Here is a 14,064-nt window from a genome sequence, read left to right on the forward strand (position 1 = left end):
AGTATATTTTTACAGATACTTATAAAATCCAACAATTATTCGCCCGGAAAAACAACAACAACAACAAAAACGAACATTTGACTGCGGCACTGCGATGCACGGTGGTGTCCCTTGGGTCAGCTGCGCAGGATTGAGGGGATGGCAGTTGCTAGAAAAACTATGCTTCTATGAATGTTAGAAGTAACAATGTTTGTTGGCGTAAAGTATTACGATGGGCGGTTGCATTGGCACCAGAAACAGTAGACCATCGTCAGGTATTGAATCCACCGATGAAACTAACTTGCAACAAACTGGTATGGACTTCATTGTTTGGTCTATTATAGTAGTTGTAAAGAGAGGTAGTTATTCACGTTAAACGTTGTTTTCCGTCTGCTCTGTGCCCTGTGTCGTGTGCCGAGCAAGAATGTTTCGCCCAAATGCAAAGGAAACAGCGCAAATGCAATGCATGGCTTTATTCTAGAAGTATTATCGATAGTTGTATAGCCAATGGTTTAGTTTAACCCTAAATATTGAACTATAGTTGACGTCAGGTCGATTCGGTGCGGTCTCTTAAACGATTCATATGATGTCTCATTACTTTCATTGTCATAACTAGGAGTACTGTTGCGGTAACGTTGAATCTTCCTATTTGTTTTGAGCGCACAAGGCGCACTGTTCCTTGCTCGCGAAACGCCCGTGTATTGCGCATTCTAGTTCAGTGTTGCGTTCCCTTCACTTATATCTGTGAAACTTGAATACTTCCTGTACTAGGGGCGCGACCTCTTGATGAGAGCCATGAATTATCCCGCGGTTTGTTTGATTTGCCAGTCTTGGAAAAAGACGCGCCCATTGTTCGGCCCTTGGTAGTAGAGTGACACACTCGTAACTCGATTAGAAATACCGCAGGTGCGCATTAGTTTGTTGGTGATAAACATTCTTGAGGTGCGCAGTACGCATTCAGCTTTACTTAGAAGTGCATTAATTCTTATAGTTTCTATAGGAAAGAACCAACCGCTCCGACATGAGAAGCCACGGTGGAAAAGCGATGTGCCGCTCATGGAAGGCCAGCTGCGTAGTAAGCGGGACGAGTTCTGGGACACCGCACCAGCCTTTGAGGGCCGTAAAGAAATCTGGGATGCCCTCAAGGCGGCCGCTTATGCCGCAGAAACCAACGACTTCACTCTCGCGCAAGCTATCATTGACGGAGCCAACATCTCTCTCCCAAACGGTACTCCACTCTTTGCTACTCCGACACTTTCATCTCGCTTGTGCGTGTTCTGCAGGAGAAATATGCCGGTGCAATGGCTCAAAGCCCAGGTATCGGAGGGCTTCATGCATGCTTGGAACTGGAGTTTTGTCGATTGTATCCAGAGAAGTGCTGATAATGGGGAAGCAGGCATGTGTCGTGGTTGGCAGTTCGTCTGTGGTATGACGTCTCTTGCTTTTAACAGGACCCTGAATTATAAAATGTGTGTTCTTGTCAGCCTTGCTGAAATAATGACGTGGATTTTTTGAGGTGAAAGGCGCATAGACGAGGACACAAAAAAGATACTCATGGCATATCTCTCTTGTGTCATCATATACACACCTTTCACCTTAGAATATGCTAAACCAACATGCCCAGTTTGTCATCCTAATGTCGTTGGCTTCTGTGCAGGAAATGAACTAGGTAGTGAAATTTGTGCTGCCATTGCCATTTAGACAAGATTTATCTCAACTACAAAGTATAGTATGTGTATATAAGGCTATGTGCATTGTTCTCATTCACATAACTGCCTCAAGAGCCCTTACAAGTACTCTTTCCTACACACATGATGATGATCGCTTTGAATGGAAGACACAGTAGCTATAATGGGAAATTAACCTTAAAAGAGTACTGACATATTTCAGACTTTCTTTTGCATTACATTAAGGTTCTGTACCTATAAATTCTAGAAGAAATATTGGCTAGCCTCAAAGCACACGAAATAATTTAACCTACTAGCTTTTCTATGGCCAGTTTCGGTGTCTTTTTCCCAGGAGGTGGCTGTGTTGTGACGTCATAATGCAATAGGTGGCCAAGTGAGAGCAGGCCATTGCAACATTGACATATGCTCCGTCTCGCTCGGTCATTTGCTATGCTGCTACATCGGGCCTCACAATGAGTAGTAGCATAGGAGGCAATCAAGCGAGCTGAAGTGTTTTATACAGCAGTTTAAAGCTCAAAACTGGGTTTGCTGTGTCCGTTCATCTGTCCTTTTCATTATGCTGGTGGCAACAGTGTCAAAGCTAAACTGCTTGCCAGAATGTGACCAGAATGTGTTCTTTCATGTTGCTCTTGATGAGTACAGTCACCAAGTGAATTTTCGAGCATGGAGGGGAGCACACTCAGACCCAGCTCTGCTACTACATTCGTCAGTCTAGCCCATACATGTGATCTCGCATTCAATTGCCGATGAGATCTATAGGCATGAACATATTGACGGTGAGCTCCCTGCGGCGACTCGTCACCAACCTGCTGTCGGCAAATTTTCATCGCAGTCATACTGCCTTGACTGGAAACTTAACCAGCTTCATTTCAGGATTTGGCAACGAAAGTTGGGATTTGGTGTGAAGTCCAGCACCATGTTTGCAGTGTTGCACGCACCCAGATCATGTCCAAAAAATTTAGTGGAAAACCATGTGGCACCAAAAATTGCCATTGCTATTACATATTGGTTCTACAGGTAGGTGGCACTGTTACAGGGAAGTCCAGATAAACATGCAGGTCTGAAATAGCTGTATTTGACATTTCTAATACCAAAATATATATTTTCAGCCACTTGCAAGCAAATATTTGCTTCACTATAAGTGATACCATGTTGGATCCCGCATTGTTTTGTTATAGCAGAATACTCCATTCAAATAATGCATGATCAATCAAATCTTAGATTTACATTGTTATATCCCATAATTCGTTATATCCCTGTTAATTATATCTTAGACTATATACAGGGTGACCATTTCCAAAATTTTATGGAATTTCTAAAAATACGCTCCTGCAGATAATTATAGTCCTTTAGTTGGAATATTATGAGGTAGACATTACTTGCATGAGAAATCAAAATGCATATTAAGCTAATTAACAAGCATCCACTAATTATCTTGAATTTCCAGAATGATGCCAGTTTGGAGATATGCACCATCAAACTTGTCGTAAAAGTGCACTGTTGTTCCACCTACCTTTTTAACAAAATCTGCTTTTATTCATTGGAGCACAAAAGTAACCGCAACGCTCATGTATTTTGTTTTTGGAAAATATGTTGAAACTGGTGTCATCCTGGAAATTAATTTCAAGTAAATAATTCTGGCAAGCTCAAAAAAAATGCAGGAAACCATGGATGACAAGGGAATTGCTCCACCAAATTAGAAAAACGTGACCAATTGTACAAAACATTCATCAAAACTAAAATGCCTGAGGCACTTAAAGCGTTTAAGCAATTTAGAAACTCCGTTACCAAGGAATTACAGAGGGCTAAGAACGAATATCTATTCGACAAGTTTAATATGTCTGTAGGACGTAATGCTGACATTAGGACGATGCTTAAAGGGGGCATGACACCCGATTTTTGATTCTACTCTGTATAGTGTGAGATATTTGTGTGTTCAAAAACGCATTGGTGAAATTTTAGCTCATTTGAACCAGCACATAATTTGCAATTGGAATTTTTTATATTGCACTCGAACGGCATAACAGCGGGGCAACACTGGCACGCTCCCGAGCCGTGACGTCGCAGACTGCGTGCCTGCCAAGCTAGCATGTATATGGTATATTCCGGCGAAGAATCGGTGTGTCGGCTGTGCGCGCATGTGGAAAGCTTCTGCTTTTGCTTTGTTCAGTTTGCCATTGGAATTGTTCAACTTGTACCGGCTGAAACAATGCCACCGCGGCGCCTATGTAGCACTCTTGGGTGCTACAGCGAACGGAGCAAGGAGTGCTCCGTATCGTACTTCAGGTTCCCCAAGGAGCTTGTCAAACTTCAGAAAGGACTGGGGATTATCTGAAGCTTTTGTTTTGTTCTCTGAACACTTCACGCCAAGCAGCTAAGACGACGATTTGCACCTGCTTGCTGAGTTTGGGATACCTGTGAGAAAGCTGAGGCTGCGGCCAGACACGATGCAGACTGTGTTTGCGCACCGACCCATCCGGCAGGCAGCACCCTGGCCAAACATTAGCCTTGCTATTTGTTTTATGGATATCTGGTGCAATAAAGCAAGTTCAAGTGAAGGTTCAGCCAAAGCATACATCGAGCCAAATCCTTGCGCCACGGACACATGTGCGCGGGCATTTGTTTACATATGCTGCACGCAACTACCGGCGAAAAAAAAAAAGAACTGGTGGGAACGCACGGCAGCTTAACAACATAGTTTTGTTGAGTACGATTCTTAGAGAAATGCATACCCGCTAACAGTCTACGCGCGTAACACTTTGCATTGTGCGAAGTAGCACCAGACTTTGCCTCCAGTGAACGGATGGCTAAGCAGTGCTGAACGCATAAAATATCATGAGTGCAGAAAGGCATCAGCAGCATTTAGCGCAACACCAATGTCGCCATCTATGCTGACCACGTTTCCTATGCGGTCTTAGTTCATGGCCTCCGAGATTTGCGCAAGCCAGCTGGTGGCGATGAGGTCGATATCAAATGTGCAGCATATACTACGCCATCGCTGCACCTGCTTCTGAAAGATGCCTCTCTTGCTTCATCACGTGCAGTTGGCAGTGTCGAAGACATGCCATGCGACATCCGGAGCAAATATGGTAAGAAACGGCAGCTATGCCCTGACCTCACATGGCGCGGTGGCCAATTTTGTAGCAGACGATGGCTCGGTTCCATGCAGCGCATGACATCGCACATGGCTTGGCAATATGGCGGTGGGCGCCGGAGGGCGGGGCTTAGAGCCAGCGAGTTCTAGCTCAGGTTTCAGACAGAAATGTGCCTTTACTGCCCAGTTTTTATGCGTGTATAGCCATAATAAACCCTCTGCTACAATTTCTCGTGGGAAACCACAAAATGTTGGGCGACCGTGTCATGCCCCCTTTAATACAATGCTAGGAAGATTGCCTGAACAAATGATTACGATTTTACGAGATAGCATAGAATTGACAAGTAGCAAATTGGTTGACAGGTAGCGAATTGGGGAACAGTTTCAATGACTGCTTTCTTTCACTCAGTCAGTCTTCAAACATTGATGCAGATTTTAATTATACAATTTCTCGCACTGAACACACATTGTTTCTTACACCGGTTTCCGAGAATGAAGTTGTCTTTTATGGCATTAAGCAACAGTAAAGCGACTGATGTGTCAGGTATCCAAATACAACCAGTGAAACACGTAATCGATGTTCTGGCACCATTTCTGACTCATATTTTTAACCAAAGCTTATCATTAGGCATTTTTCTGCGTGACATGCAGACTGCCAAAGTGACTGCAGTATTTAAAGGAGGGGACAAAAATGCGTTGAGCAATTAAAGTCCGATATCCATATTACCAGTCTTTACTAAAGATTTTGAAAAAATAATCTTACAGCGCCTGCCATCTTTTGTAGTTGGCCATAATCTTATACATTCTGCCCAATACGGCTTCCAAAAAAAGAAATCCACTGAACTTGCCCTTTTTGCCCAAAAAGAGTTAATATTAGAAAAATTCGAATGTCAGAAAATGGTACTCTGCTTAATTTTAGATATCTCCAAGGCATTTGACCTTGTTAATCGCAGCATTTCGTTGAGAATGCTGGGATTTTATGGTATTGGAGGCGTTGCACACCCCTTAATTTCCTCCTATTTACGACATAGAACTCTGTATGTAATAGTTGCAGAAGAAAGGTCATTTGAGAAACCGGTCAAATGTGGTGTTCCCTAGGGAAGCATTCTGGGACTGTGACTTTTATTGGGATCCCAACCAGTGATAATCCAGCTAAATTTGTAATATATGCAGATGATGCCAGTTTATTTTTCGCGGTAAATTCAGGCACAGACTTAGTAAGTAGAGGTAACAAAGCACTATCTAAAATAAATGACTCGGCTACTCAAATCATAAGAAGCCAACACTGACACCAAGGACAACATAGGGGAAATTACTTGTGCTTAATAAATTAAAGGAACTATAAGCTAATGGAAATTAAAGTGGATTAATAAACAACTTACTGCAGGTGGGGAACGATCCCACAACCTTCGCATTACACTTGCGATGCTCTACCGATTGAGCTACTGTGGCGCCGTTTCCCCAACCACTTTCTTGGGTATTTATGTTTCCTTCTAGAACCCTGGGAGTGTTAGCCAGTGCCACCACTCGCAAACCTTGGCGGTGGATGTGGAACATCCTTTCTGCCGCAGGCATTACGAGAACGTGCAGGCATCGGGCGTCACGAGAATGTGCAGGCGTCGTGAGAACATGATGTCTGTGGCAGAAAGGATGTTCCACATCCGCCGCCAAGGTTTGTGAGTGGTGGCACTGGCTAGCACTCCCAGGGTTCTCTAGGAAACATAAATACCCAAGTGGATGGGGAAACGGCGCCGCGGTAGCTCAATTGGTTAGAGCATCACACGCATAAATGCGAAGGTTGTGGGATTGTTCCCCACCTGCGGCAAGTTGTCTTTTCACCCACTTTCATTTCCATTTATTTATTGTTTCTTTATTTCATTTATTAAGCACAAGTAATTTCCCCTATGTTGTCCTTGGTGTCAGTGTTTGTTGGCTTCTTATGATATGACTAATAAAAATTGGGCCCCTCGGTTAACCCCCTTTCTTCTGGGCTACTCAAAACCACTTAAAGTTTTAACATTAATAAAGCAAAGGCGGGCTTATTTCGACCTCAAAACAAACCTGTCTAGCTTGCTCCAATTAATTTAAGTGGCATAGAAATAGAACTAGTACCATAAATAAAAACCCTGGGAGTCTACTTTGGTGAACACATGACATGGGATGAACACATAAACTATATGATTAGTAAGTTGTCTAGAACGATAGGTGTGATGTGTCGCGTTTCTTTTAATTCCCTGTACCTGTCAACATACTTCTTTATAATGCTCTTTCTGTCAGTAAATAACTATGGGTTACTAGTTTGGGGTACAACCACTAACGAAAATATCAAGCTTGAAATGTTGCAAAAGCGTGTGGTTCAATTAATATATAGCGTTCCATACCACTTTCACACCGAGGACCTTTTCAGAAAACATAGTATTTAGGTCAATTCTATGTACACTTATAATTTGTGTCGACAGTAAAAATTTGCTATAGTCAACAATACTAACACGCTAGCAATATTAGCTAGACTAGAAGCAGACATTACAAAATATAAGACGCAAACTGGAAGAATGGTAAATAAAAAAACTTTGCACAAATTACGGCGAGCACATGCTACAGTTCTTGCTACCCACATTACTAAGTACAATTAGTAAAGAACAGCTCTTTGACATTTCACAACTCTCATTCAAACAGCTACAGAGAGTATTACTGGAAGTAAAATTTTTACCATAAACTCGTACACGTTTGTACGAAATTCTTGCCGATTTGTTTATTTTCATTTTGCTGTTTATTGAAATAGTGTTTGTGTAAGTTTCCTGATGCGTGCCACACGCAAGTACGTTTTGTTTGTACGTGAGCCATGTACACTGCACTGTGTATTTCCTTTTCATTATTTTTTTTTTCCTTGTTGCAACTACCATTATGCTGTGTATGTAGGGTGGCCAGGTCAAGCTGTTTAAACAGCTTTTACTCCTGGTCTCCCGTAACATTGTTGCAAGTAAACTCAAAATTAAAAAAAAATAAAATAAAAGCTCACCGGCTGCAATTCGTAAATTGCAGTATTTGCTGTAAAGTAATTAAGAAGTTAATTAGTGAAATTTGGTTAATTGAATGTTTTAATTTCTGGTGCTAGTAATATCCACATCTTCAAATAATTCAACTCAAGGATGAGAATTATGCTATCTGTAACATGTGATTTTTAAAAATTCCGTAACAATTAAAAATGATCACCCTGTATACAGTCAGCTCATGGGTATCCCTAAAGTGCACAGACCTCTTATTAGAAGAGTGCATCATGCTCATAAAGGTTTTATTGCTTCAGCAGTAGGTTTCGCGAGGAATGTAGCCAAAAAAGCGCTCTTTCCTTCTTTTTTTTCTCCCTCCCCCCTTGACTTTGTAGCAATGCCTTTCAGCGCATTACATATTCGTGAGTGGTGAAGCAACACTACCCCAGGCCAAGCAATGAATGCCGCCGCTCGCTAATGTGAAAAGTGCCTAAAGGCATTAGCATCACTACGAAATAGCAGGCCTGCACACTCAAAACTTCACCACAAGTACTACTCTGATTCAATCTGTTGTCCCTGTGGCAATGTGCAATTCTTAGCAGGACATGGTAGCCACTGTGCTGTCACACAACATTCGCAAATCTTTGTGCGGTCTTATGCCCAACATAGACTCTGACAATAATACTGTAGCGGCCAAAAAGGATGTTGAGCACATTGCTGAGAAGTTGTTTAGAAAATATGTATTACCTGTGTGAGCCTGCCATTTCTTTTTTTAATGGGTGTATTACTACAATCATACACATGTGAGGGGTAGTGGTTAAGTAGGAAAAGGCGCTTATTCCTGAGATAGTTTACATTGCCACAGCCATTAGGTAAAGCCAAATACTATATCTCATAATGAAATCTGCATGGTCTGTGGAGGCACCATTTTCATCATCTCTATGGAGTTGAGAAACTCTATGTAGCCCTATCAAGTACTATAAATCTTTCATTTCCCCAATAAAAAAATTCACCGACGATTACGATACTCCCAAATGCAAATTTAGAGAGCAGCTGTATTGCGAGAGGAAGCACGTGGGTGCAATTCACAGCAGCCACCACAGACAACCTCTGCTCATGCAGCGCTTTGTTTCCATGCAGACGCGCATTACTCCGGTGCCATATCGTAGCCATCGCAGCCATAAAGCCCCTCATGCGCGGCACTACGCTTTTCTTCTCACGTTTTTGCCATGATTTCCTCCTTGCACTCTCTTTACTCTCTTTACCCACTTTGGGAATTATATTTAATTGACAGTCACAGCCCGCTTTACAAAAACATTCTTGCACAGCAGTTTTTCAAAAAGGTGCGGTAATGGCTGCATTGTAGGCATTTGTAGCTGTAAAATTATGCAACATGCTCAACACTGCACACATTGGCTGTGGGTGTAGAAGCATTGTCTTACTCTGAGAATTGGAGCTATTTATGTATATTAGGACAGTTAATAGATGGGCAAGTTGGTGCAATTGCATGTTGGAAACGCGCTCAAAGGAACATGTCAGACAAGATGATGTGCGTCATATACATGTAGATGTACACATACTGCAGGATGTGTATACTCTTGATACTGCAGGATGCTAGCCTCTGGAATTGAGATACTCGGCCCACTTGCTCTGTTTATGTACCTAGTTTTAGTGACCACATTTGTGTGCAGACATGGTTGGCAGTCACCATGAAAAGTGGCTTCGTTTCATTCTTGCAGGGACCTTGCTTGACTGCTATGATGAGCTGGGCAATCGGTACCAGTTGCCTGTCTACTGTCTGAGTGCGCCAGGCAACCTGGTGGAGGATACAAGCGATGCCGAGTCACCATCACCAGAGAGCGAACCATGTGCAGGTCATGAGATACTTCTCAAGTTGCGCCTCTCTACCACAGGAAAGGACACCAAGATGGCTGTGCGCACGGGTGAGACCATACTGGCTGCGAAGAGGCGCTTGGAGGACCTTGAGGGCATCCCAGCCAGCCACCAACGTTGGTTCTTTGGGGGCAAGCTGCTCTCAGATCGGACGCGTGTTGATGAAGCCAAGCTGCAGATGGGCTTTGTTGTCCAGGTAGCTGTGGCCACTCCAAGTTAGTGCCCCCCTCCCCACTGCGACAACTGTGCTTTGGAAGCTCCTGCTGCACAAGACTGATAGAACACAGCACGCCAGCACATTGGTGCCTGTGGGTGCACTGCCCAGCGTCGTGTGTTGCACCAGCACCTCTGCCATGTGTGGAGAAGCCCAGTGTGTTTGAGCACACTTCCTGTGCAGTGGTTTGGACGAGACCTAGGGAAAATGGACACAGAGCCTTGTTCTTAAGAACTTTTAGTCCATTTTTTTTTTTAACTTAATGCCGTGAGTAGCTCTGAGTAGTCAATTCAGCTCATGCAGTAACTTCATCAAAAATTAAGCCCTACAAGCCAGCTGCAGCCATTTTTGCTGCACGCAAGTCCAAAGGTGTATGTTGCCCTGGGTTGTGTTAGTGAGGAGTCAAGCGGTGCTTACTGCACACATTGCTTTAGCCAAGGCATGCAACCTGGGCGGAATGAAGCTTCTTTTAAGAATTTCCGGCACCTTTGATTTGCCGTGTCCTGGTTTGGATTGAGTCTGTTCAACCTTGCCAAGGACTGCAATTAGCACTGTAGCCTGAAAGATGCATTCCTTCAGTGTTGCACGTGCCCCAGTGCAATGGCCTGGGCCAGGAAATGGACAGAGCCTTTGTTTTTAGCTGCTACTTTTTAAGATTTTACAGCACATCTAGTTGTGGATTGTCTATTCAGCCTCATTGAAGCAGATATGTAGTCAAGGCAGTCAGAGGATGCCTAGCAACCATGTCATGAGGCTCCTCTCTGTGAGAGCCCATAATTGGCTCCTTATGCCAGGTTGTGTTGTGGCAGACCTCTCAAATGAATCATTTCTGATAATCATTTTATGCATGTCTTAGTGCCCATGTTGACTAGTGGCACAACCGTGCTTGAAACGTGATAGAATTTTAGTTTTTCTTCCTAGGCTTATTGCTTTTTTAAGGCTTTTAAGGATGCATTTATGAAAAGTCATTTTGTTTGCTGTACATATATGTATATATCATATACAAATAATGCCATTTGTATTTGCGTATACAAACAGTCTGCTTTTGATATAACCTTTATTTGAAAGAGCCTGCCAGGCAGATATAGGATGACATGAATTTAGTTCAAGATGTTATGCGCGTGTACTTTTGTGTTTGCCTGTTAAAGACACAAATAAAAAACATCCTATCTTTGTGCACTGATTGCTTGGTTGTGTGGACAGCTTGCAGTAATTTTTTTTTTATTGCTGCCAAGTGACAGTGTGCAGGATGTCCCTGCTAGCATGTTAGAAGTTTCATTCAGGAGAGAATACCGTTCTTTGTGAATTAAACTGTGGCCATGTGGAGAGGCTGCCAAAATTGTTTTGCCTAGTCAATCCTTTCATTTTACAGCCTAACTGACTATGCAAAATAGAGTATATTTAATACACAAAATGCAGTAGTGGGGGGGTTTTTGCATGCATAGCTTCATTTTAAGCCCATGATAGCAAAAAGGGGACCTCAAGCACCCTGAGCATAAATTTGCTGTTCAATCGCTGTTTCAAAGTACCCTTAGATGAACATTTCCGAAGTTTCTGAAAGAGGTGATCGCAGAACTGCCACACTTAAACAGAGCTCAACAGTGCTGCTGCTTTCTTCCCACACCTTGCCCTTTCTTGTAATGCACCAAGGGTTCCTGCAATTGGCACTCCATTAACCCATTGAATGCCAGGTGTTTCAGCCTCTCTTGCCTCTTGTACGGTTTTCCAAAGTATCGAATTCAATCTCTGTCCAAGTGACACATTAACAGGCTTTAAACTCAAATGGTATTGTGTAGAACATTTTATAAAGTTCCTTGATCTGAATACTCTAAATACTAATGAATTATTTGGCCTTTTCATTGCTATCATCACTTGGAATATGTCATTCAATCAGTCATTTCAACTCTAGAATTTTGTCATTGAAGAACTGTGTGGCATTGAAGAACTGTACACTGGCTTGCCATGCCAGGAAAACGCATGAGCCATACAAGCATGGAGATGGATACAAACAACACTGACAGATAAGCTTAATTGTGCCACTTGTATTATATAAAGCTGCTATGCAGTTTCAGTTTAACAAACTTCTGCGTAAATGGTGCAAACAGTACCTAGAGGTTTCATGTTCGCACAGGCAACCAAGCAAGTGAACTTGGGCACAGCAAAACGAAGGTTATAATCCTTGCGCAAGGGAAGAGCCTGCTGTGGCTACCTTAGTGAAAGTACTGAAAAGCATTGTGTGATGCTGACTGCTGCTAGCACAAGGCAGATGCACACGCAGTTGAAGCATGTACAACGTGCCACACAGTTGCTTGTTACAGCTACACTAATTCCACATCTAAAGGCTGCTGGTTACAATGTGCACCACTTGAGTGGCACAAGTGTCTGCATGGGAAGGAGTGCATATTAAGTTTTGTATATAGGATAGTCTGTGGCACCAAGGAGCTTTAATTTTCCCACTGAACTGAGTGATTCACCAACCAGCATATGAAGGGCTCGGATGTCACAAAATGCAGCTGACATCACCTCAAGTGATACCAGGTCAACCCCCAATTTTCATGACTAACAGAGGTTGTTCTTGTAATGAACTCTTTGCCAAAACATTTGGCATGCTATTTGGATTTGTCACATTAAAAGATGTTATAATTCATGATTTGTTGCACGTTCAAGGAATTGAAGCATCACAATGCGATTAGGGAAACGGCAGCTATTTCACAGAGCAATAAACGCATGACAAAAATTTTCTTGGTTCCCCTTTAAGCTTAGTACAACGTAGTCCATCATTGCAATAACAGTTGTGTGTGCTCTGGCTGAACTCGACCATCACAAAATGGCTCCACTTGTGCAGCAACTCCACATCTACTTCGATATTCCATACATGGTAATGTGAGATTTGTCTGAAAAGTAATGGGACTGGTGTCACTGACAATTCGTTTATACACCATACAAACTTCAAGGTGCCCCCTTCAAGGTAATTCCCTGCAGTTTAACCCACTTTTGTTTTCTACCATGCCTCTGTGCGGTGCTAGAAGGATTCTTGTAGGATAATCAGCAGTTGCATCTTTATGGCCCTTTTCATTGCCTCCACGTCTTCAAAACGAGCGTCCTTGATAAACACCTTCAGCTTGGGGAATGAGAAAAATTCAGCCATTCCACTCTGTGAAGGTGGATGACCGGCAGAGATGTATATATGTATAGTGATAAATATGTTGATAATAAATGTTGATAGAAAATAAAAGACACATGCCACAATTAATTTTTTGTAAATTTTTTTTTGCATACTCGATGCTTTTCTGATTTTTAACCTTCTTTTGTTTGCTTTCTTTTTATTTGTTATTTGGTCACCAAGGTGGCAATCTCTTTATGATCGCTATGACATGACGGCCAGTGGCTCTGTGGCAACACTGGAAAGGTTCCTGGCAAATGTGAGGTCTATACACGACCAATGACGCGTCGTGGGCACACTGAAATTTGTGCAACATTAAACGCCGACTCCTTCCAAGAGAAATGCCATGAACCACTTTCCGTATGGCCAAGACACGTCTATGTTGAAATCACCCACAATTACGATGGGAGTGGAGTCAGTACGGGTTGGGATTATCCAATCAAAGGTGCATACGTTTGGTGTTTGCGGCACGATCTTCGTCTGTACATATCGCTCGCCGTCGCCACGCACATTTCTGCTTCTGTTCATGATGGTGTTCTTCTAGGCGCGCTGTTCTTCCAAAGTCCTCACCGCACACGGCCTACCGATTGCACGGGTAGAACGGAACTGAGATAATGTTACCTGGTTTGCCCACAGAACACCTATGGTTTGCCTATAGAGCCTGTGACATCAAACGGCAATCCATACTAAATAGTGTCTATTTCGGCTCTACTTTATTTTATTACAATATTTCTTTTATCATAATACGTTTTGACACTTCTCATGGTCAATCGCAGCTGGGGCATACCCAAGGAGGTTAAAGAAAAACTGCTGGAGTGGAGGCTCCCGTAGCTTTTCACCACGAAAGGTGAAGCCAATGCATGCCCTCCTTCACCTGAAATAGAGCCTTGTCGGGTCCGCTTACAGATTGAGTGATTTGGCTCTGTTATTGTAATGCTAGGCTTTTTAGAAAATAAAAGCTGGCTGTTCCCAATGAAAATAGCAACTTCTGAATATTGATGTTCTCCCCAATACAATATGCCAGGACATTCAGATTTCACACTAAA

The 14,064-nt window shown here is 42.7% G+C and overlaps 1 protein-coding gene across 2 annotated transcripts; it reads left to right on the forward strand.

Annotated features, from left to right (window-relative positions):
* Positions 1 to 70: 70 nt before the first annotated feature.
* On the forward strand, positions 71 to 11,034 carry LOC126543958 (ubiquitin domain-containing protein 1). 2 transcript variants are annotated; one of them, XM_050191120.3, is made up of 3 exons: positions 71 to 293; positions 971 to 1,207; positions 9,488 to 11,034. In XM_050191120.3, the coding sequence occupies exons 1-3, from the start codon at positions 212 to 214 to the stop codon at positions 9,859 to 9,861; spliced, it is 693 nt and encodes a 230-aa protein (XP_050047077.1). In that variant the 5' UTR covers positions 71 to 211; the 3' UTR covers positions 9,862 to 11,034. The 2 variants fall into 2 exon arrangements, with proteins under 2 accessions (XP_050047077.1, XP_050047078.1); XM_050191121.3 differs by having other exon boundaries at positions 72 to 293; positions 980 to 1,207.
* Positions 11,035 to 14,064: the final 3,030 nt, after the last annotated feature.

This window comes from Dermacentor andersoni, chromosome 1 (assembly GCF_023375885.2).
Source record: "Dermacentor andersoni chromosome 1, qqDerAnde1_hic_scaffold, whole genome shotgun sequence".
NCBI classification, from domain to species: domain Eukaryota; kingdom Metazoa; phylum Arthropoda; class Arachnida; order Ixodida; family Ixodidae; genus Dermacentor; species Dermacentor andersoni.

What these genes read in the sequence shown, in the direction of transcription:
- LOC126543958 (XM_050191120.3), top strand. Translation starts at nt 212, where the DNA reads ATGGGCGGTTGCATTGGCACCAGAAACAGTAGACCATCGTCAGGTATT. An exon ending in AACTAACTTGCAACAAACTG is followed by an intron (nt 294 to 970) that starts GTATGGACTTCA and finishes TAATTCTTATAG; the next exon opens with TTTCTATAGGAAAGAACCAA. An exon ending in CAACATCTCTCTCCCAAACG is followed by an intron (nt 1,208 to 9,487) that starts GTACTCCACTCT and finishes TCATTCTTGCAG; the next exon opens with GGACCTTGCTTGACTGCTAT.